The following is a 22,279-nucleotide window of genomic DNA, read 5'->3' as shown; positions in this document are numbered from 1 at the left end:
TCAGCTCAAAATACTATTACTGTTGAAAGAGTGATAGTAAGTATAAATATATTTATAGATTTTTTGATATATATAACTGAATATCTAACTTAATTATTTTAGCAAATACTCTATATAAAATTCAATATTATCAAAAATTTGTTGAGTTTTTTATCTGCAAAGTTCTCTTTCAGTATCTTATCTGTGGAATTATATATAATATTTTTGATGATGTTCAATTTCAAGCAACAGTATTTCAGATATTATAAGAGACTGCAGAGACAGTTTTAGTTGATGAATTTACAAATATAAAAATAACTGAATTTTACAAGTTAATATACTAATCATTATACTAATTGATGAGGTGTTAGTGATCAATCTATACATCATCCATGCTAAATATATCATAATTCAATAGAAAGATATGAAATTGATGCAACATCTGCAACAAATTATGACAGAAAGTAGACTGGCCGCTGGGACCATGAATTACACATTTGGTTTGGTTTGGTTTGGTCCCAGTCCATTTCTTGGCATGATTTTAGTGGGACCAGGACCAGAATGGGAGTGTAAAGTGACTAGAATTATCAAAACATGAGTGAAATGGGACTAAAAAATCTTGATATTCCATGTAAAGTGACTGACTATCAAAATCAGAACATGATCTGGGACTGATCATGATTTTGACTCAAGTTTGGTCCCATTCTGATGATTATATAATACATCAATCTGATGATATGATTGGTGGAGATATTACCTCTATCTTGCTTAGTGCTCAATGCTCTGATGGCTCGCTATTAGATCCCCTATCTACCACTGCCAATCTACCTACCACTGCTAATCTATGCCGCTGCCAACCTATCTATCGCTGCTAATCTATCGCTGCTGCCAACCTATCTACCGCTGCCAACCTACCTATCGCTGCCAATCTATCTACCACTGCTAATCTATCGCTGCTAATCTATCGCTGCTAATCTATCGCTGCTAATCTATCTATCACTGCTAATCTATCGCTGCCAACCTACCTACCGCTGCCAACCTATCTACCACTGCCAATCTACCTACCGCTGCCAACCTACCTACCACTGCTAATCTATCACTGCTAATCTATCGCTGCTAATCTATTGCTGCTAATCTATCGCTGCTAATCTATTGCTGCTAATCTATCTATCACTGCTAATCTATCGCTGCCAACCTACCTACCGCTGCCAACCTACCTACCGCTGCCAACCTACCTACCACTGCTAATCTATCACTGCTAATCTATCGCTGCCAACCTATATAGGGTAAATCATGGTCCCATTTGGTCCCATTTTGTAAAATGGGACCAAATGGGACTGGGACCACTAATTTATTAGTAAAACATGATCTGGGACTAGATTTATAATATAAACAGTGTAAAGTGACTAATTTACTAAACACTATATGGGACCAGGACTAAGATATCTAATAATGGGACTGAGGAAAAATTTGGTCCCAGTCCCATGCATGGTCACACGGCCAGTCTAACAGAAAGTGACATGTCAGAATATGGAAATACCTCAAATTAGTTCACTTTTTATTTTCACTTTTTGTTTTCATTTTTTGTTTTTTTGATGATATCCATGAATGTTGATGTTTTTAAATTTTTTTTTTTCTTTTTGATTTTGAATTTTTTTTTTTTTTTTTTTTAGTTAATCAAAATAAAAATGATATGTTTCTGCTGCAGACAAACTTTCATATAAATTTCTATTGATAGATGTCTATAAGTGGAATTAAGTAATTACAGTGAAAAACATCAAAAAAACCTATTTGACACATTTGTCACTATAGGCTGCCGTATGTTGCTTTTGTAGTCCAACGCCACTTGGAGGGCATGATTTAGTCGAATTCCTGAATTAGGAAATTAGTATAGCTTCAAACACGGCCGGCAGGCAGGCAGATAATAAGGTACAATCAGAGTTCATAGTGGCACTTGTTAAGAGTACTAGCATTTTTGTGTGAAATCATGGATGTCCCAAGTGGTCTCTCCACACCCTCTTTGTATTGTCGTACGTCGCTACTCTTCTCCCTATAATTCGCGTGCTTTTCGTTTAAATTTCCTCAAGAACGAGGCCAGTGGCCTTGCCATTCCTTCCACGCCAAGAAACCCTCAGTGACCAACAACAATTCGCTTGACCAACTACCAAGATATTACTATTACATCAATTATCCGCCCCAAACCCATCTGCCCTCCTCCTATTGATTGTCAAAAAGTCTATTAGAATGGAATTTCCTGCACTCCATATTGTTGAACCCCAAAGCACCCATACACATACAGTCATCCTGTTACATGGGCGTTCTAGTGATGGCGTCGAATTCGCCGAAGACCTCTTTGACTCACAGACTTCCGACAACAAGAGCCTCGCAGCTCATTTCCCTAGCTGTCGCTGGGTATTTCCCACATCTCGAGATCGGTGGAGTTCGGTTTTCAGAGAAGAGTTGACCGCTTGGTTTGATGTGTATTCTCTGTCAAATCCTTGCGAGCAGCAGGATCTTCAGGTTGATGGCCTAAGAGAATCTACCCTATACATCCTTGAGATTGTGAATCGAGAAATCGACCTTCTTGGTGGAAAATCTGAAAGAGTTTTTCTCGGCGGCATTAGTCAAGGCATGGCAACGGCTCTCTGGGCATTACTCTGTTCACCCGGACGAATCAAAGGGAGAATCGGCGCCTTTTTTGGAATGTGCGGGTGGCTTCCATTCGCGAACAAGATACAAGATTTGCAATTATCTGATGAGGCTGCAACACAGACGGCGAGGTCGATGATACCAAAAATTTTTCTGGATATCATCCAATGCGAAGGTCCTCAAGCCAGCGTAGTCGAGGCTGAAACCATGCTCTCTACCCCTCTGCTATTATTGCATGGAACTGATGATGCATGGATTGATGTAGAACTAGGTCGACAGGCACAGGCATGTCTAGACAAGTTGGGAATGAAGGTGGATTGGAAGGAGTATCTGGGAGCAGAGAATGAAGGGCACTGGATAAAGCAACCTGAAGGCCTTGATGTACTTGTGCAATTTCTGGAAGCTACTTGGGGTGGGCGATAGCAAGATACTCGCATACGTTGATCTTCAACCGCAGAGCATCTTCTTAGTTGTTGTTGACTGTTTAGCCTTTCCAGTGAAATGCAAATGCAAATGGATTATGCAACACCAACTCATCAACAAGCAGGTGAATGTGTGACACTGAATACTACGAAAACAGAAATCTGTGAGCACGCGCTTGAACGGGTCAGATTTTTGCCGAGAAAATTTAGAGCCCCGTTGAACTTTGAACCTCAAGCTAGCTTCCAGCCGTGCCCGCTCACTTATATAAACATGCAGGATGGACGACACTCCTGGATACACTGTACCTCCGAAGGCCAACTCCGAGGGCCAACTCCGAGGATCAAAGCCAGCGTTTTGATCTGCTGGCCAAGCAAAATTGCGTTGTACATCGTGTTTCAAGCGCCACTCCTCCCCAAGCGGGATCTCAATTACGAGAACACGAAGCGATAGCTAACATACCCCAAAGCTCCATTGTCGGTTTATTGTTTAGTAAGTTCGGCAGTTTTCAGGCTAGCTGACAATTGCGATTACAAAGAATACTCCTGGGAGCTCCGATTAAGTTTGTCGGGGCACCAGGACAGGAAAGCTCAAACTCATGCCAGAGCCTCTTGAGAGCCCTCAGGAATCAACCATGCAAACATGTTTGCGGCAGGGCGATGCTTGATCAATGAGGAGGACGTAAGGAAGGAGGGATTTTCATATTAGCTTTCGTTGGCATGGTTTGTTAATCCTCCACCAACGAGGTAGTGCGGAGCTTTTCCCAGTGGAGTGGTTGGCTAAACTTACGACTCAATGGTTGCTCCCCGGTGCTCCAAACTTCAGGAGCTGATTCTTCGATTTCTTCATATTCCTCCTGTGGAAATTGATGTCTTTTCCAAGCCATCAATCTCCCTAATTGACATTAGTTTGAAGGCGCCTCCGACTTGTTTCAAAACCCCCATTCGGCGATGACAAACGCTGATCAGTCCTGGAAAGCGTTAAAGTCCTTGTTGATGAGGAGGCATGGAGAAGCTCTTGTGGAAAGTGTCCGGAATGAAATTCAGATCAAGGTTGGCTTGGCCTCTGGAAAGAGACCAATTTAGCATACTTGGTTATCGAAACCTTCCCTCACGAAAGCTAGGAGAGAGATCAGCGAGCTTTCCTTTCTTTCAAAACCGACCGAATGCCATGCGCCATGAGCATCACTCCCATCAATAAATCTACAGCTGAGACTGTTCTCGCTCAAGTTTTGCGTCAAGCCCATTTCACGGAGCTACCATTTGCAGAAATTGAAAATGAGCCCGGATGTTGAAGGATTCACTCTTCTTGCCCTCGGCATTGCATTCATCCTTGTGCGGATGTACGCACGATGGTCCATTGTTGGGCCTTCGAATTTCCAACTCGATGATTATCTGATGCCGTTGGCTGGGGTAAGTTACCACCATATTTTCGATTGCGTGAACATAAAATCCGACCTCGAGAGGCGAATGTAATTGACAACTAACCATCTGCCTCCCAACACTAGATTGTTTTTACTCTTGAAACAGTCGCTGCACATATCGTGGTAGCATCGTATGATGGCCTTACGAACAGTTATATGACGCCTGAGGAACGGGCAGCCTTGGATCCTAATTCTGTTGAATTTTCTAAACGAGTCGCCGGATCCAAAATTCAAGTCATAGGCTGGTCGTTTTATGCTCTCATCCTGTGGCTCGTGAAATTTTGCCTCGCAATTTTCTACTCCAGGTTGACGTGCGTGATTTCCATTCTTGGATCCAAGCCGATCAGTAGGGGCTCAACTACGATGGCAATGGCAATGCTAACCATGCAATACTTTTTAGGAGTGGATTGATGGACCTGCCGAATCGCGTGCGCCTCTCGTATGTAATCCTGGGATTGACATACATTATGGTCGCTTTATGCCTTGTCCTCCCATGCCGGCCAATAAAAAGATATTGGCAGATTAACCCTGACCCTGGCAGTGAGTTTTCCTCTTCTTGAAGAGTCATAGAGACAATTATTTGCTAATTCATTATGTGGTAGATATTTGTCAACCAACGATATCCAAAATTTCAGTTCTTATTGTAGTCATTCCGAATGTTCTTACTGATGTTTACCTACTTTCCATCCCACTTCCAGTAAGCCCATGTGTTCCTTCTGTCACTCACCTTTCATATCGGAAAATCGGTCGAATCAACCTGTCTGATTATTTTCTGTAACAGTTATTATGGAAGGTAAACATCAGCTTGCGCAAAAAGCTTACGTTGATGGCACTATTTAGCGGAGCCGCGTTCGTGATGGTAGCAGCCATTATCCGCGCCGTGACCATTCTTTCAGTAAGTCCACCCCGTAGAAGGGAAATGGGTAAAATGGACCAAATAAAACAGGGGATAAGGGGGAAATTCCGTGCCAGCTCCGTTCATAAAGCTAATCCAGGATCTAACTTCCTTCTTTTGTCGCTTTTAGTCTGGGCCTGAAGGGGCTGTCTCAGGCAGTAGATGGGCATGCCGCGAAACATTCGTCGCAATTGCCGTTTCCTACGTCCCAATAATCCACCCCTTGATACTAGGGCTCTTGCGGGGCACTAAGCTCAGTGTCCTATTCACTTCCGCTCGACAGTCACTCCCCTATGGGGGCTCGACTAACAAACAAAGTTCTGTACGAGAGAGTCGCAAAAAGGCCCGCCATCCACTCTCCATTCCTGGTACCAATGCCTGGGGTAGCGACGAGTATATTCTTAGCACTGGGACAAATGCAACCCAGAAGGAAATTACTGTTGTCCAGGAAACTACTATTCGGAGTGATCCGTGGACGCAGGAAGCTGGAATGCAGTCTTCAGCTGCCCCGTCTGAGTGGACACGACGAGGCTCTCAGACCCGGGAGAACAACGGCAATTCACGAGAATCGTCGGATAAAAAACGGAATCGTCAATCGAGCGCAGTTGAACGTGATTGAAAAATTCCCCGATTACTCTTCAGTCGTTGTCAATGTGTTAACCATGGTTTCAACCTCTTTGGAAGTTCTTTCGATATGTTTGAACTTGTCTGCCTTCTATCTTGTAGCCCAACTCTCACATATCACCTTTCACGTAAATACCAGCCGCAATAACTGCAGGCTGTGGTGGGTTAATTATTATGATTAGAGCGATTTGGTCGGTTGTGGCGTGGGAAAAGCAAAAATACGCTCCTCTCTTGGGCAAGATATTCTTCAATAATAAAGACTTAGGCAAACTCAATTCACAGCTTACAGGACTTAGCCAAATATGCTCTAGACATCACTATCGCTACACCTCTTAAGGTCTTATACGTAGAACTCACAAGGCAAAGCTACTTCATTGCCCTACTTCCGCGTCTCCTTCATGGCCTCATATTCAGTAAGCAAGTCGGTCGCAGCTTTTTCAAACCCAGCATTTGCACTTCTCCATAACCGCGGCCCAACACTAATCCTTGCCACACCAATATCTGCCAACTCCTGAACACTCAATCCATTCGGCCAAGCAATTACATTAATACGCCCGCCCAGGTCTTTCGAAATCCTGACTACCTCATCCCGAGTCAATCCACCACGTTTCTGGCCTCCCCAGACGAACACTGTCGTAGCGCCAGCATCCAAGAACGCTTTTCCCCGCCGAATTGCTTCGTCGACATCGTTGTTCAACAGAATGGCATCAGTGCGGGCATTCAGCGCGAAATTTGGAATGCCCGCTTTCGATGCTGCAGCCAACACTCGACGCACACGATCCAGGGCTACGTCAAATGGGAAAAGCTGACCTGTCTCGTTGTCGTGATCCTCGAGATTACACCCAGAAGCACCGGCCTCAACGATGGCTTCAACGGCCTTCTCAAGTTGGTCCCCATAACCATCTTGTAGGTCGATCGTGATAGGTTTGTTGTGCCGAATCGCAACTGGGATAATACGCCTCGCGGCAGCCAAGTTTGTGTCCAGATCCAGGGCATCATCTTCGAGGCCATGAACCTTTGCGATGGCGTAGCTTGCCGTTGCTAGAGCCGGACATGAAGGATTCGAGGCAACAAATTCTGCTGTTGAGGGGTCATAAATGTTTGCAAGGACGAGAGGAGTGCCAGGAACATGGAGTTTGCGGAGCCGGAGAGCCCTGTCATCAGCGGCCATAGTTGTGCTGGAAAGGTCGTTGATTGAACGTTATAGGTAGGACCTTGACAGTCTTGATACTAGGTGGTTAATGAAGAAACTGGAAAAATACTTCTGATAAACAATGAAACTGATCCTGCGGCGATACCCTAAGATATTAATAACTAACCTCCACCGCTCCTTCAATCACAGCGAGCAGCTGACGACGTCAGATTTAAATACCTCCTATCCAGAGGCTTGTGTTTCGGGAAAATATTTTTGCAGCAACTTTTCACGCCTTCTCGTATTAGTCATTTTATGACCACTCCCATGACTCGATCTGACTGCGGGGCATTCAGTGTTAAGTGCGGGGGAAGCCGTTAAGGTCCGTATTGCTAAGGAGCTGGGTTCCCAATCAATTGCCAGATCATCATGAAGATAGCGGCATCGGGAGACTGTGGTTTTCAGTCGGGGCTGTAAAGCGACCCTTTTGGTCGCATGCAGTTGTATCGCTCATGTGTGCTAGAATCGCTGCTGTATCTCGCTCCCACATTGTGTGGGTCTCAATCCGCTCCTAATCTAGCAACCACCGGCTTATTGACATTTAGAAATCAGGTGCGTAATATTCATTCCCTTGCCGACTCGTAGTTTCCGAGGCATCACGGCAAATCCCGAAACGGGCCTAGTAATTTTCAATCAGCAATTGATGATAAACTAATATATGACATCCATGGATATATATTTGCACAATATATAACTTATTGCCACCACAAATCCTAACTCCAGAGACATGGAGAAGACTCGAAGCCGTCGATGGGTGTGGAATGTAGACCGTGCGAATGCATGAGGTTGAAGCAGTTCGCGAAACGGCGCGGAGTCACCTGACCTAGCTAGCCCTATTTTTCTTGTTTCCAAAAAATTTCTTGTCAAGGAGTAGGGATGTTTGGATTCAAGGCGGGAGGCGTTGATTTCTTCCATTTCTTTATTTATATTCCTAATTCCTTTTATTATTTTCAATTAGGCAAATGATTTCCCAATGTTCGGTCACAGTGGCGTTTACTCGAGTCCCTAAGTTATGGTCCAACTCTGCATTTTTTAATGCTGGCGGCAGCCTTGTCGCTATGTCATTGTTCGTAATGCACAACCAGGCGAGACGTTTTCAGCCCGTAAGGGCTTATTCCAGCTCTCCAATGGACCAGCACAACCGTTCGGTTGAGAGAATAGCGGACTCTGTCCGCCGGTTCTATAAAAATGGCGAGCCTTTCCGTGTTCAACATGGCTCAACAAACAGTACGCGGCCCCGGCGCCATAATCATGTTGTAGATATAAGTGATCTATCCAATGTTTTGAAGGTTGATGTGGAAAAGCGAATTGCGCTGGTTGAGCCCAACGTGCCCATGGATCGCCTGGTTGAAGCCACTTTGCCATTAGGAATGGTGCCACCAGTAGTCATGGAATTTCCTGGGATTACTGCTGGTGGAGGATATGCTGGCACAGCTGGGGAAAGCAGCTCGTTTAAACATGGATTTTTCGACCGCACAACAAATTCTGTCGAGATGGTCCTAGCAAATGGAGATATCACAACGGCATCAGAGACACAAAACTCAGATCTGTTCCGTGGCGCGGCCGGTGCTGTTGGGACTCTTGGAATTACCACCCTTTTGGAGCTCCGACTAATCCCTGCGAAAATGTACGTCAAAGCGACATATCATCCTAAACGATGCGTTGCGGACACAATCAGGCTCGTGGAAGAGGAAACAAACAACCCCACTAACGATTATGTGGATGGCATTATATTCTCCAAGGATCATGGCGTGGTCGTCACCGGTACAATGACGGATGAAAAGCCGTCAGAAACCCAAGTTCAGACCTTCAGCCGCCCAAGAGACCCGTGGTATTATCTACATGTGAAGGACAAAACCCAGGATGTGACTTCTCCAGTAACTGAATACATCCCGCTGGCCGAATATCTTTTCCGGTATGACCGCGGTGGGTTCTGGGTTGGCGCCTCCGCATTTGATTATTTCAAATTCCCCTTCAACAAGTTCACTCGCTGGTTCCTTGATGACTTCGTAAATACACGTATGTTATACCGGGCACTCCATGCCAGCTCAGAATCGAGTCGATACATCGTCCAGGACTTGGCCTTACCTTATTCTACTGCGGAAGCCTTCGTTGACTACACCAGTGAAGCGTTTGGGATTTTCCCGTTATGGCTATGCCCACTAAAGCAATCTCTCCAACCTACAATGCACCCACATTTGGACCAAATTGAAGGATCTTCTCCCGAGAAAATGATAAATATTGGCCTTTGGGGCTTTGGGCCCGCCGACTATGACGAGTTCATCTCCAAAAACAGAGAACTAGAGCATCAACTTCTTCATAAATTCAAAGGGATGAAATGGCTTTATGCCCACAGCTACTACACGGAAGAAGAATTTTGGCAACAGTTTGATAAGGAATGGTATGATGATTTGAGAAAGAAATATCATGCCCGGTCACTGCCGAATGTATATGACAAGGTTGCAGTTGATGTCGAAGCTGGAAGGAAAGAAATCAGGGAATCCTGGAGCCACTGGGTGAAATCCAAGCGCCCTCTGGGTGGATTGTGGGGCATATACAAGGCTATTAAGAGTCGCGAGTATATGATTGCGCGTACCTCTGCGTGGAAAAAGTGGTGAGTGTTCACCATTGTATCTCAACGCAGATAGAGCCATTCACTGAGAACTTCTATTTCTTTTCGTTGAAATCAATGTATTATTATTGGATATACAATGGCATAGAATATTGCAGAAAGGTCTCTTAACACTCTTAGAAAACTACAGGGACATTCATTAGTGGTTGAGTGAAAATGTAAAAATAAATACCCTCGAAGGGAGATTCAAACACCGGTGGATCCAATACTACGCGAAAGTCAACGCGCACTTGCAAAATGGACAGAGGAACAAAGGTCCCTAATCGGGAGACTCCGAAGCCAAGAACACACAATACATGAGCAATTCAACACCTTCCAAGAATTGTTGATCAGAGATGCCTTTTCATTGCGTCCGCAAAGTAACAAGGTGGATGTGCCGAACGCTGATGTCATCCCCCCATCCAACCTCCGACCAGCAAGCCACTTAAGCCGTCCTGAATGGATGGAGAGCTGCACCGGTCAGAGGGGAGGAGAGTACATTGTTCATATGGTACACGCTAGGCTTTCATCATCTGTGGCAAGCGAGAGACGTTAGTATCTATATGCCTGGCATTGGATTCGAGAGATCTAGAGGGAACTCACTTGTTCAAAACTTGGAAGGATGGAGAAAGAAGAGGAAAAGAAGGAGAAGACGAAGTTTGGAAGTATGTTGAGATTTTTATGTGGTGTGAAGGCTTGGCAGAATGTTTGCCCACTTGTCAAACACAAAGCAGCAAAATATCAATTGCACTGGTTAACTACTCCGCTAGCTTTTGAACATCTACGCATCGTCGAGGTCAATCGGTGCAATTTTGCTTATCCATTTATCCGTGTAATCATTCTTGGATTTCAATTTACCATGCCCGACATCGTGATGCTTCCTGTCCAGCTTTCTCCACGGCGCCTCCAGCTAGCGGCCATACGTTATCAAAGCTACCTTGAAATATCAAATTATATTCGAGGAATTCGAGCAAATCGCAACTCTCAATGCGTCCGAGGATTTCATGGAGGAAGTTGGCTGTACCAGCGGAGTTCTTCTTGTTTTCCACATCGCTCTTATCTGGATGTATACAAACAATCCAGTACGAAAACGAAACATCCTGCTCTATGATTATATCTTCATTCTTCCGACTAATTTGATGCTTTATCTGTGTAGTAAACTTCCCTGCCGCCACAACCAATCTCAAATCTCTTATAGAGCGTCCGGTTCCGGGCAAGCAAGTTGTTCTCCATGGATACCTTGGAAAGCGAGTTGATATGGGGAAGAGGATGGCTTTTGTTCGCCTAACAGATCCAACCCTGTCGCAAAATGTTCAAATAATAGCTTTTGCAAAAAATGACTCGTTTGAGAAGCTGAAGTCAATTGAAGCAAATAGCCCGGTGGTCGTTCAAGGGGTAGTCCAGCAAAAACAAGCTAGTTCCAAGGAGAAGACAGCCGCAGAGCAAGATGAAGCCAAGACTGACTGTGTAGAGATATCTCTGGAGGATATACATCCTCTTAATGAGTTTCCCAAGGATATAATCATGACCTCTGATACAGTTTTCCCCGCGGAGAAGAGGCATTTGCAGATCCGAACTGATAGCAAGCTTCGTGATGCACTACTATTCCGTGCACGAGCCAGGAATGTCCTGCGAGAGGTATTAGAGGAGTGCCAACTACCATTTGTAGAAATCGAAACACCTCTGCTTTTCAAATCTACCCCTGAAGGAGCAAGAGAATTTTTAGTTCCCACACGAAGGCGTGGGATGGCATACGCACTCCCACAAAGCCCGCAACAATACAAACAAATACTCATGGCTAGCGGCATCCCGAGGTATTACCAATTTGCGCGTTGCTTCAGGGATGAGGACCTACGAGCAGATAGACAGCCAGAATTTACGCAGGTACTCAAGCTCGACCCATTTCAGGCTACTGGATAGCAGTGTCTCTAACTCATTTGAGCAGCTCGATCTAGAAATGTCATTTGCAACCGGAGAAGATGTGATGGCGATAATCGAAGCTGCTGTGAAAAGGCTATGGTCTTCATTGATGTCAGAACCATTACCCTCGGGGAGCTTCCCGAGACTGTCCTATGGAGATGCCATGGCCAAATATGGATCAGACAAGCCAGATGTACGAATCGGGATGGAGATCAAGCGGATTGAACACATGATTCCGGTTGACCTCGTCAGTAAAATAAGCCCCCTGCATAATCCCATCGTTGAAGCCATCAAACTCGAAGGAAACGAGAACCCAGAGGAAATGCGTAAATTCCTTAATTCATTCATGGACTCCCCTGAAGCGAGTAACTTTCATAAAAATCCAGAAGGTGGACCTGGCGCCTTCGTTTACGACTCTCGAAAACCCCTCTCTGGACTTCAGCCGTTTGGGTTTGAAGCAACATGGGTTCTCGAGCAAGAACTGGATCTGAAGGATGGTGATCTACTCATTATCCAAGCTCGCAAAAACGCCCCTTTCTCCGGAGGTTCGACTCCGCTAGGCGATCTTCGCCGGGAAATCCACAAAGCAGCCGTGGGAGCCACCCTCATATCCTCCCCTACAGGCTTCCACTTCCTCTGGGTCAGAGACTTTCCCCTGTTTTCCCCCATCACCGACTCGGAACCAGGCCAAGGAGGCGCTGCCGGAATCGCATCTACGCACCACCCTTTTACTGCACCGCTCCGCAAGTCAGATGTATCCCTTCTTCTCACAGACCCAACGAAAGTAATCGCAGACCACTATGACCTGGTCGTCAATGGCGTCGAACTCGGCGGTGGAAGCCGCCGTATTCACTCTGCAGCTGTCCAGGAATTCATACTTCGCGACATACTTAAAATGCCCGCAGACAGACTTGCGGACTTCTCGCACTTGCTTGAGGCGCTGAGAGCCGGATGCCCCCCACATGCGGGTATCGCGCTTGGTTTCGATAGGCTAGTGGCAGTCATGCTGGGCAAGGAAAGTTTGCGGGATGTAATTGCGTTCCCGAAGTCTGGCAAGGGAGAGGATTTGCTGGTGAAGTGTCCGAGTGAAATGACCGAGGAGTCATTGAGGACCTACCATCTTCAGCTGAGGGATGACGTTGTTTGAGCGGAGAAGAAGGTTGAATGAGATTAGGGGGAGTTAATTACGATCCGGTCCTTCTGCTCCGGGGGTTGCCTTGTGATATACTTGACATTTTCGTCCTGTTCTTCCTCGCACGGGTTCGATGCGTTTCGTTGCATCATTGAATAGAGTTTTTCGTGCCAATTTCTTTATTTCGGCAGCCTCTGGGGATAAATGTATTAATAGTTTAGATACCAGCCCTTATATGGACTACTTCCCTTTGTATATTATTCCAACATCATAAGTAGGCATGTGTGCATCAGTGAGCGTATCAGCTGCTACCATACGGAGCAAGTTAGCAATCCGATTTAATTAGTCCATGCATCATTATAGTATAATCGTCACAGTATTGACTTTTATTGTTTGTAAATAATTATGTATCCGTATCTCCAATACCTTGAAGAAGAGGAAAAATATCCCACAACCAAAATGACAACGAAACGGATGCCTAATGCCCCTTGCCTTTCGTTACACATTTATTTACATAGCATCCCACCCCGGGTTGTCATCTCAACTCGCAGCCTATCAACTAATTGATTGAAAATTAGGCTAAGCTCGTTTCCCTCGCCTCACCTACTTTGCCTTTCTGACGTCCGCTTGCGGATTTAGTATCTTATACCAGTGAATGGTATGATTCCATTTAGCCAATCTTCGCATTGGAAAAGTCCATTTCTACAGTAGCACCAATGTGAGTAATCAGCAATGTAGAATTCTCCTTGATCAAAAGGGGAAAAATATATTATTTTGAAAAAAAAAAAAAAAAAAAAAAAAAATAGGTATAAATTTAAAAGAAACTCACCTGGATGCTCCTTCTGGAACTTTTTCAATAGCTCCATCTTCTTCTGCTCATCGCTGGTCGGCTTCCCCATTTCCTTTTGTCGTTGATCATACATCATTTTCTCCACCATACTCCTCGTCGCCCCGTCCAAATCTCCAAGCTTTGAATTCTCCGGTGTGATCTTCGATACGTCGATGGGTGGCGCAGATGTGACGATGTGCGGCCACCACTCCATTTGGTTGACTTTATCAAGGTGGATAGAAATTTCTTTGCCGGGCGGTTGAGAGGTGGACTCGAGAGTCCATGTCGATTCGTCGACGTGGATGGGGTGTGGGAACGTTCCCTGCACCACGCTAAAGTCAGAAGGATATAATAGGAAAAGGCGTGAAGATATTCACATTATTATATAACATGAACACTGTACTCCATGTCCATACATACATCAATAAACGTTTCCCCGCCTTTAATGCCCACGAATATCTTCGTCTTATTCAACTCAACCCGCAAATCCCGTCCTCTGATAGTTGTCGCTACTGGAATGGTTACATCAGCGTCTTTAATTGTTTGCGTCCACTTGTACGGCAGTTTGGCTTGTTCTGCGTCTTCTTTTGCCTTGCGCTCGCGCTCTTCACGCTCGCGTGCGGCGATGGCTTCCTTGCTTGGACCTGTCTCGGCGTCCGACATTGCTTCCGGTTGGTGTTGAAGGGTAATAATGTCTGTGGTAAGAGATATATATACTATTGGTTTCGCACTTGTTGATTTGATTGAGGTGTATGCACTGTACAAATGCCGCTCACTGGGTGTTTACTACAACTCCTAATGCTGTGCCTCGGTGGGGCGGCTTGAAGATTTCCTTGTGCTGCTCAGGAGGAGTGATAAGAATCGAGTATGCCTGTTACCAAAAAATAAAAAATAAAAAAAGTTGTGTTTCAGCAGCGTCGCTACGAGAGAGTTTCCTCGGCTGGTTGGTGGGGAACAGCTAGCTTATCAGATTGAACAAACAAACAGACCAAACATGGCGATCAGCAGCATCAACTAACGCTGCGAAAAACCATCCCCAGCGTATAAACATGCAAGGGCAATAAAAGAAAACCCTTAAATCAAGCTAAATTTAATCAAATTTTCCCTTTATATCTCTCGCTTTGCTGAAACTAAATTAACCCAAGCAGCTACCCTTTTTATCGGCATCACGGAGTTGTTGAAAATAATACACACAGAACGCTAAAAGGAAGAAGGGAAATATCGAAAAGAGGAAAGCTAAAAACCTTATTTACCTCAATCCCATGCCATGTCAAGGAGAAAAACACGAAGTGAAAAAAAAAAAAAAAAGAAAAGGGAAAGAAGATTTACCCGACAACACGCCATAAAAGCGTAAAGGAGAACGAAGGTACATCCCAAGAAAACGCAAAAGAAAACCCCACCTAATCACACACTCATCCCCCGAAAAAAAAGAGAGTTTATGAAACAACTAGCCCTGAGCAAAGCTTTCCTAGCATTACTAGATCAAGGGCTCGGCGTGCCTTCTTCATATCTAGGTCCGCCATCATCGCCCGCACCGGGTGTAGCTGGAATACCCATTCCCATTGCCGGAGTGGGAGCATCGTACGGCCTCCCACCGCCCATAGAAGACATTGCAGCTGGGGTTGGAGCATCGTACAGCTCACCAGGGCGCTTGGCAGAGTATCCAGAAGCATCCGGCGTCGGCGCATGAATGGCGCCAGGCGTGGGTGCATTATCTGCCCAACCTCGTGGTGTTGCAGCCGTGGCGCCGGGTGTCGGGGCGCTTCCATAAGGACCAGGCGTTGGTGCGGAATAATCCGCACCAGGAGTAGGGGCATCGTACCCGCCCTTGCTTCCACTACTATGTCCGATGGGAGGAGGAGCTGCGGAGCCCGGTGCCCAGGCAGGTGTACGCGAGCCAGCGCCAGGATATGCTGGTGTTCGGGAGCCAGCAGCAAATGCATCGAAGCCCGAAGTTGAGGAGCTGCCAAAGCCGGAGCTGGAGTCGTAGGGAGTCTTTGTTCCAGAAGTCCAGGCGGGCGTGCGGCCCCCGCCATATGCAGTTCTGCTGGCGTCGTATGGGTTTGAAGTACGGGAACCATCTGCTTTCCATGCTGGAGTGCGGGAACCGCTTGCTGTTGCAGAACCCCAAGCTGGTGCTGTTGGATGTGTTAGGGATTGTCAAGTTATTTACAGTGGAATGGAAATGAATACTCACTACGTGAGGAAGAAGAACGCCAGGCTGGAGTGCGCGAGGAGTCATTTGCAGCTAGAGGTGTTCGACTACCTGACCAGTCGGGGGGAGCTGCAGAGCTACTGTGAGGGGTTCGGCCCCGGCCAACGCCACCACCACCTCTCCCACCGTACCGGGAGAGATCGATCGAGGCACCAGTGATAGGACTACGTGGATGGTCAGCGTTGCACCCGAGTTTAGTTGGAGGGGAAGTAGTTACATACTCTTTTATGGAGAGCATATCCTTGTCCACAGTAATCACCTTGTTTTTCGAATGCAACTCAACCCGTGCCTGAGTATCAGTTGTATCTTTGACGATACCCAACAGACCCTTGAATGGGCCTTTTCGAATCGTTACAGTTTTGCCAATAGTTCGATCCCTACCAAATGACTTGGGAGGTGGCATTCCGCTACCATTCATTCCATTTTTCTGGATTGCTGGGTTCATTCTCGAAAAATCGGGAGCCGACCGGCTGGCCAGTCTCCCGCCACTGGTCGCTACCGTGGTCACATTCGAAGCTCTCGTAACGATAATGCCCGCGTTGTCGCTAGCATCTTTGTTTTTCAGGAAAAGGAATGAGCGGTGGATGTGAAGAATGGCGCCTGTTCGTTGTTCTCCGGTAACTTCACGGACTGTATCGCCGCACCCCATCCCTGAGCCATTACGATCGGTTGAGACAGCATTGCGACGCTGGGGGATCTTATTCATGACTTGTGACGGCAGTACGTTTCTAACAGATCCATTCTGATCAAGAACTCGCATGGATTCTCGATCTAGCTTGATGATACAGCCAACAGTAGCTTGACTACAATGACAATTAGTAAAGCAGACTTCAAAGGGGAGCAGCGGAATCGATCTTTTGGGGCGGGGACTTACTCAAGCTGCACGAGATCGTGAACATCATACATGCCAAGTTTCCCGTCAACACCAGCATCCGCAGCCTCTCGAATATCCTTGCTGAACACTGTAATTTCCTGCATACTCATGTCACTGAGCAGCGTAACCCTGTCATCCTTAATGCGAACCACCATGCCTAGCTCGTCACGGAATCGACTGCCGCCAATGACCTTAACATGATCACCTTCTTGAAAGCGCTTCCTAAGGCCCTTGATCGGCACGTCTATCTGCTGTCCTTCAAGTTCGCCTTGCGTGACCTTAACGGAAACAATATCCCCGCGGGTGGATACCGTCTTGCCAACGACACCCTGCTGCTCTCCTTGGAAAACTTCAACGGTATCCCCAGGAAGATATGAGTCTTCAGTGGTCGTATTTTTAAGACTCGCAGCCAAAGCAGCAAGATCAAGATTCGCAGTGCCGTCATCGGCGCCTCGGGCGAACTTTGTGACCTCATCGAGCTGTGGGTTGACATTTTTTGTAATCAGATGCTGCACTTTCATATCTTTGATAAGGAACCCGTCAACGTAATTATCCCCCAAGTAATTCCAAGTTTTCCCTCCAAGCCCAGAGGTGGCACTCAGATACTTAGCATGCTTCTTTTTGGCCTCTGCTTCGCTAAAGGGCCGTTGGGGAGGACGAGCAATGGTGCTGCCGACACCTGGTCTCTTCCGTTTCACATCACCATTTGGAGCGCCCATGTCCTCGTTCAAGCCGTAGTCCAGACGAGGGACAAGCCTGACAGTGACATCCAGACCGTTCGTCTCCACGTCCTCGAGCTGTGCCAAGTCGCCTTGATACTTGCCCCGTTTGATTCGTACCCAGCCACCAGGAATTAACTCTTCCGATTTGGTAACTCGGAGAAGATCGGGCATTTCCTTCACGGAGATCAATATCATCTTCGACTTAGTATATACATTCGACATATCGTTCAAGGCATCGACGACATCCGCCTGCTTGCGAGCTTCTACATAGATATACCCACTCATCGTTCCGCCCCGTTCAAACGCAGACATGATTCGAATTGGCCTCCTGGAACCCGGTGGACGGTCCTCGATTCGCTTCATAATATTAAAAACAACCTCCCGCTCCTTGCCGGGGCGGCATTTTACAGCCCATATACTCGGATCGTCAACGCTGGGCAGGAGTAATCGCTTTGGCACAACAACCAGGTCTGCCGCCGTCGCTCGGTTCCGGCCATACCGCTCTTTAAGGGCCTGTGCCTGTTTCTCAGCATCCATTGTGGCCTCTAAATCCCGTTTTCTATCAAGCTCGCGATGTCGCCGATCATCAGTCTCCGCGCCCACGGGCAAAGCGTCGAGATCGTCAGGGTGCTCTGCGACAAATCCATCACCCATTTCCTCCTCATCTTCTTCAGCATCATCCTCTTCATCGACCTCAGCCTCAACCTCAACGAAAGCATTGATTCCTCGCCGTCTTCGTTTCCGTGGCCGCCCCTACAATAGTAATAATTATGATAACGCATCAGTAACCCCCGATTCAACGTCATTTACTTGTATTCCCTTCTTCATTATAACCTGTTTGGTAAGATCAGAGAAGGCTCTAATTGAACGTACCGAAACAGCCTGCTCATCCTCATCCTCGTCATCTTCTTCATCCTCCTCTTCTTCCGAACCATCTGCGTCCTCGCCGACACTATGCTCATCTGCATCCCCATAATCGTCTTCCTCTACATTATCACTCCCGACGGTCTTCTCCTTTCTCCGTGAAGGTTCATCTTCTTCCTGATCTTCCTCATCGCCTGATCCACCTACGGCAGACCTATCATCCCTCGCCGCATCATCGAAGGACATTGTCTCACGCTTCTTCGGTCGCTCATCGTCCGAATCCTGGACGGGGGCGGGGTTAAAGTCATCATCCTCCTCTTCGGAACCGAAGTCACCATTCAGGAAATTGCTGGGACCGTTAGACATTGTGTAGTTGTTGTGTGGTGCAACCCCGATAGAACTTTCGATGAAATTTTGCCGCGCGTGTTCTTCCTCTCGCCGTTGGTTTTGAGGCTGACTCCGCTACGAGTAGTGGAGACGAGAAATGAGCGTATGCGATTGCGTACGTGTCCGTATTTCTGACCTCAGTACTTCCGTCCACATGGGAGATATAAACCCCCAAAGCTGTAGCACCTCCTCCGCTTAGGTCTAGCAGGACCAGGGGAGCAAAAACCGTAATCCCCACTATGGTAGGGGTTTTTAGTAGCCTTCTGCAGATGAGAATAGAGAAATCCAAAATCGAGTGGCTAGGGAACGTCCTGCTTCACAAGCGTCTGGCGTGAATGGGAATAGTGAAAGACATACGGATAGAGGTGAGAAGAAGTTCGGGAAGTTTGATGAATGCGCTTGCGGCGTTTACTGGCAGCCGTATGAGGTGCCAAATATGGACTAGCACATTTTATACTTCACGTGATATCTAGTTCGTTCTCAGGAGGCCGAACAACTTCGCAGAGAAAAACGATAGTATTAACCAGCAGCTACATGTATTGTACACGAGATACTGACGCTAAAATACATGCGTAATCCAAGAAAAACAGCAAGGCTGAAGATTATGCATTCCACCAGAAAAACTCGCCCGCAGAACAACGAGAACAATAGCCAAAATTCAAAAAGTTACAGGGGACAAAGGCAGCCAAAAAATGCGTTCATCTCTAAAAAGAAGAAGAAATAACGTATATGATTGGCATGTCTGTACGTGAGACAGAAATCGGATAACGAAATACCCAAAAATAAGGCAAAATGAAAAATAAAATCAGAAAAAAAATATATTACATCGAACAACCTAAAGACTCATGCCAAAGAACTGATGAACCTTCAAACTCTGCCTCATACTAAGGTCCAACATAATCTCCTCACTCCCGCCAGGGATCGCATATGCGCGCACATCCCGATACAGCCGCTCAATTTTACCCCCTTGACCCCCACGGGTATAACTCAAACCACCAAAAATCTGGCTGGCCTCGCGAGCGCAGAACTCAAAGGTAGTGGTTGATTGCGCCTTTAGGCCCGCAATCGCACCCCCTAGGCGGAAGGCGGCCTCTGTATCGTCCATGGACTGGCATTGGAAAACGAGATTTTCAAGCCAGTTATGCGATGCTTCGATCTGTCGCGCCATGTGCGCGAGCTTCATGCGGATCACTGGGTGGTCGATCAAGCGCTTGCCGAAGGTTTGTCGCTTGTGGGCATATTTGACAGATTCTTCATAGCAGACGCGCGAGAAGCGGACGCATTGAATTATTATGCCCATGCGTTCGTGGTTGAAGTTCATCATTATTACTAAAGGCGTAGAGGCAGATTAGAATTACGTTCAGAAGAATTGGAATAAAAAATTGAAAATTCTTCTGTGCGGGGTGCGGTTTTCGGTTCCTCTTACCTTTGAAGCCCTGGTTTTCCTTGCCGATCAGGTTCTCAACAGGCACCTTGACATCTTCGAAAGTGACATAAGTAGTACCGCTTGTCGCCATGCCCTGGCAATCCATCTTGCGGGTGCCAACTCCACCAGCGGACCGCTCGATGAGTAGAACGCTAATACCATTCATTCCAGGTTCGCCAGTCCGCACAGCGGTGGTGAAGTAATCCGACCAAATGCCATTGGTAATCCATTTCTTCTCACCGTTGACGATATAATGCTTTCCATCCGGCGTCAGCTTAGCTTCACAAGAAATATTGGAAACATCGCTTCCACAATCCGGTTCGGTAATGGCTAGACAGATACGCTTGTCGCCGGCTAAAATACCAGGAAGGATGCGGTTGACCAATTCTTTCTTCCCGTATTTGATAACAGGTGGGCACCCGATGCCAAAACCACCAATCAGGTTCCAGACGAGACCACCGCTGGCGGCTCGGGAGAGCTCATCGGTGACGATCAATTCATGGAAGAAATCCCAGCTCTCTGGGGGTACACATTTTACATGATTCCTGGACAGTGCCGGGTCATATGCCACACCCATCAACCCCGCCAGATATCCCCTTTCCCCCATTTGCTTGTAGAGATGTTCGGGGACGACCTTCGCCTCGTCCCATTCATGGACATATGGCTCGATCTCGGCCTCCACCCATTCTCGAACCTCGTTACGGAGAGCCGCATGGGTCGCATTATAGTACATGGAATTGTACTGTTCAAGAGAAAAGAAGTCGGTGGAAGGACAGTATTATCAGCCAAAAAATGTTGCCTCTTCGCAGGTCAAGTCTTTTCAATTGAAAGGGTTAGAATTTTGAAAACCAGAAAGGCAAATACATACACCCTGGTACCACGCGGGATCCCCAAAGGGCACCAAATCGCCATACGGCTCTAGAGCAGTAGGGGCTGCAGTGCCTCGGGGTGCGACGGCCGTTTCAGATTTGGAAGGAATGCCTGCTGGAGGTGTGGCAGGCGGTGATGGGGGAGGTGGCGGTGGTGCAAGTGCAGCTTTCTTCGAGTCCAAGGAACCAACTTTAAGTTGAGGACCGTACTGTTTCAAAACACCAGCGTTGTGATATTTCCAGAACTGTTTCGAGGCATTCTTCCCAGCGACTCGCTGCAAGACTATGTAATAGATGATTCCCGTCAGCACAATCTAGAACTACCAATACATATTTAAACTAAGGCACGGGTGGGAAAAGATGAAGACAAATGCAAATCATGACATACTCTTCTTCCCACCGGGGTGTTCATCTTGGAACTTGGTAAGATCGTAGACATCCTCATCAATGATGATCCAGAGGTTGTCCGGCGTGTTGTGAGACGACACAGCGTCCGCCGAGAAAACTCCAGACATATTCTCAATGCTCTATGTCGTATTTGAAATGGCAGTATAGTACATGAAAATTATGAAGTATAACGATAGAGAAAGGCCCAGAAACATTAAGAGAAATGAATCCCTTAGAGAATGATAGGCACGAGGTGACTCGTCCTGAAGACAAAAAATGCAGGCGAAATCTTATATAATGCAATCCGTAAAGACAAAAAAGCCCGGTTGGCCCTTTCTAGCTCGGAACCATAATAGCACTGGTCGGCTGCCGCATGCCATTTTCTCCTTCGCCTGTGCCGTTTTCGAATCGTTGATCCTCTCCAGGGCTGTTTCTCTCCCTTTCCTTGCTGACGGGCCCCATAATGCATAACGCCGGGTTTCACATGTCAATCGGAGCTGCGTCCGGGCAGATACCTCCTAGTCAGCGCATTTCCCCGCAAAGGCCATGTACCCCGTCCTGCGTCACATGCGTCGTCCAGGTGCCCACCACCTGCAGGAGACGCAGCAATGTTCAGTAATGTTCGTTGGATGCGCAATCTTAATCATCTAGTTACTGCGTTAGTTAGCTAGCAACATTTACTAGGACTTAAGCGCCACTCCAAAAACTCTTCTGGCCTGCCCAAGCGTGGCGCGCATAGCTCCCATGACATCGTTTACAGCATTCAAGGATTGTTTAAAGGAGGCCGAGGTGCTGGCTCAGGAAAAGGTGCCCATGTGTAATATTAGACAAGACGAGAATATGAAGTTTCGTATGGAGCAT

The 22,279-nt window shown here is 46.7% G+C and overlaps 8 protein-coding genes across 8 annotated transcripts; 4 read left to right on the top strand and 4 right to left on the bottom strand.

Moving 5' to 3' along the window:
* Positions 1 to 2,223: 2,223 nt before the first annotated feature.
* On the top strand, positions 2,224 to 3,051 carry HCBG_03990 (uncharacterized protein; the record flags this gene model as incomplete). The annotated part of the gene is made up of 1 exon (XM_045431039.1): positions 2,224 to 3,051. One exon carries the CDS (start codon positions 2,224 to 2,226, stop codon positions 3,049 to 3,051), a length of 828 nt encoding a protein of 275 aa, XP_045287592.1.
* Positions 3,052 to 4,325: 1,274 nt separating this feature from the next.
* Positions 4,326 to 5,985, top strand: HCBG_03989 (uncharacterized protein; the record flags this gene model as incomplete). The annotated part of the gene is made up of 6 exons (XM_045431038.1): positions 4,326 to 4,460; positions 4,556 to 4,782; positions 4,872 to 5,011; positions 5,074 to 5,168; positions 5,253 to 5,366; positions 5,497 to 5,985. The coding sequence occupies 6 exons, from the start codon at positions 4,326 to 4,328 to the stop codon at positions 5,983 to 5,985; spliced, it is 1,200 nt and encodes a 399-aa protein (XP_045287591.1).
* A 384-nt stretch (positions 5,986 to 6,369) lies between these two features.
* HCBG_03988 (PEP phosphonomutase) lies at positions 6,370 to 7,161 on the bottom strand (the record flags this gene model as incomplete). The annotated part of the gene is made up of 1 exon (XM_045431037.1): positions 6,370 to 7,161. One exon carries the CDS (start codon positions 7,159 to 7,161, stop codon positions 6,370 to 6,372), a length of 792 nt encoding a protein of 263 aa, XP_045287590.1.
* Positions 7,162 to 8,255: 1,094 nt separating this feature from the next.
* HCBG_03987 (FAD binding domain-containing protein) lies at positions 8,256 to 10,326 on the top strand (the record flags this gene model as incomplete). The annotated part of the gene is made up of 1 exon (XM_045431036.1): positions 8,256 to 10,326. The coding sequence occupies one exon, from the start codon at positions 8,256 to 8,258 to the stop codon at positions 9,798 to 9,800; it is 1,545 nt and encodes a 514-aa protein (XP_045287589.1).
* Positions 10,327 to 11,062: 736 nt separating this feature from the next.
* On the top strand, positions 11,063 to 12,860 carry HCBG_03986 (aspartyl-tRNA synthetase; the record flags this gene model as incomplete). Its single annotated transcript, XM_045431035.1, has 2 exons — positions 11,063 to 11,677; positions 11,739 to 12,860. 2 exons carry the CDS (start codon positions 11,063 to 11,065, stop codon positions 12,858 to 12,860), a joined length of 1,737 nt encoding a protein of 578 aa, XP_045287588.1.
* A 655-nt stretch (positions 12,861 to 13,515) lies between these two features.
* Positions 13,516 to 14,337, bottom strand: HCBG_03985 (nuclear movement protein; the record flags this gene model as incomplete). The annotated part of the gene is made up of 3 exons (XM_045431034.1): positions 13,516 to 13,547; positions 13,675 to 13,996; positions 14,095 to 14,337. 3 exons carry the CDS (start codon positions 14,335 to 14,337, stop codon positions 13,516 to 13,518), a joined length of 597 nt encoding a protein of 198 aa, XP_045287587.1.
* An 819-nt stretch (positions 14,338 to 15,156) lies between these two features.
* HCBG_03984 (transcription initiation protein spt5) lies at positions 15,157 to 18,715 on the bottom strand (the record flags this gene model as incomplete). The annotated part of the gene is made up of 5 exons (XM_045431033.1): positions 15,157 to 15,812; positions 15,872 to 16,053; positions 16,111 to 16,692; positions 16,764 to 18,238; positions 18,359 to 18,715. 5 exons carry the CDS (start codon positions 18,713 to 18,715, stop codon positions 15,157 to 15,159), a joined length of 3,252 nt encoding a protein of 1,083 aa, XP_045287586.1.
* Positions 18,716 to 19,554: 839 nt separating this feature from the next.
* Positions 19,555 to 21,546, bottom strand: HCBG_03983 (acyl-CoA dehydrogenase; the record flags this gene model as incomplete). Its single annotated transcript, XM_045431032.1, has 4 exons — positions 19,555 to 20,065; positions 20,163 to 20,904; positions 21,031 to 21,314; positions 21,420 to 21,546. 4 exons carry the CDS (start codon positions 21,544 to 21,546, stop codon positions 19,572 to 19,574), a joined length of 1,647 nt encoding a protein of 548 aa, XP_045287585.1.
* Between the last annotated feature and the right edge of the window lie 733 nt (positions 21,547 to 22,279).

This window comes from Histoplasma capsulatum (genome assembly GCF_000150115.1).
Source record: "Histoplasma capsulatum G186AR genomic scaffold supercont2.5, whole genome shotgun sequence".
In the NCBI taxonomy this organism is placed as follows: domain Eukaryota; kingdom Fungi; phylum Ascomycota; class Eurotiomycetes; order Onygenales; family Ajellomycetaceae; genus Histoplasma; species Histoplasma capsulatum.
This window is presented reverse-complemented; position numbering and strand designations above follow the sequence as displayed.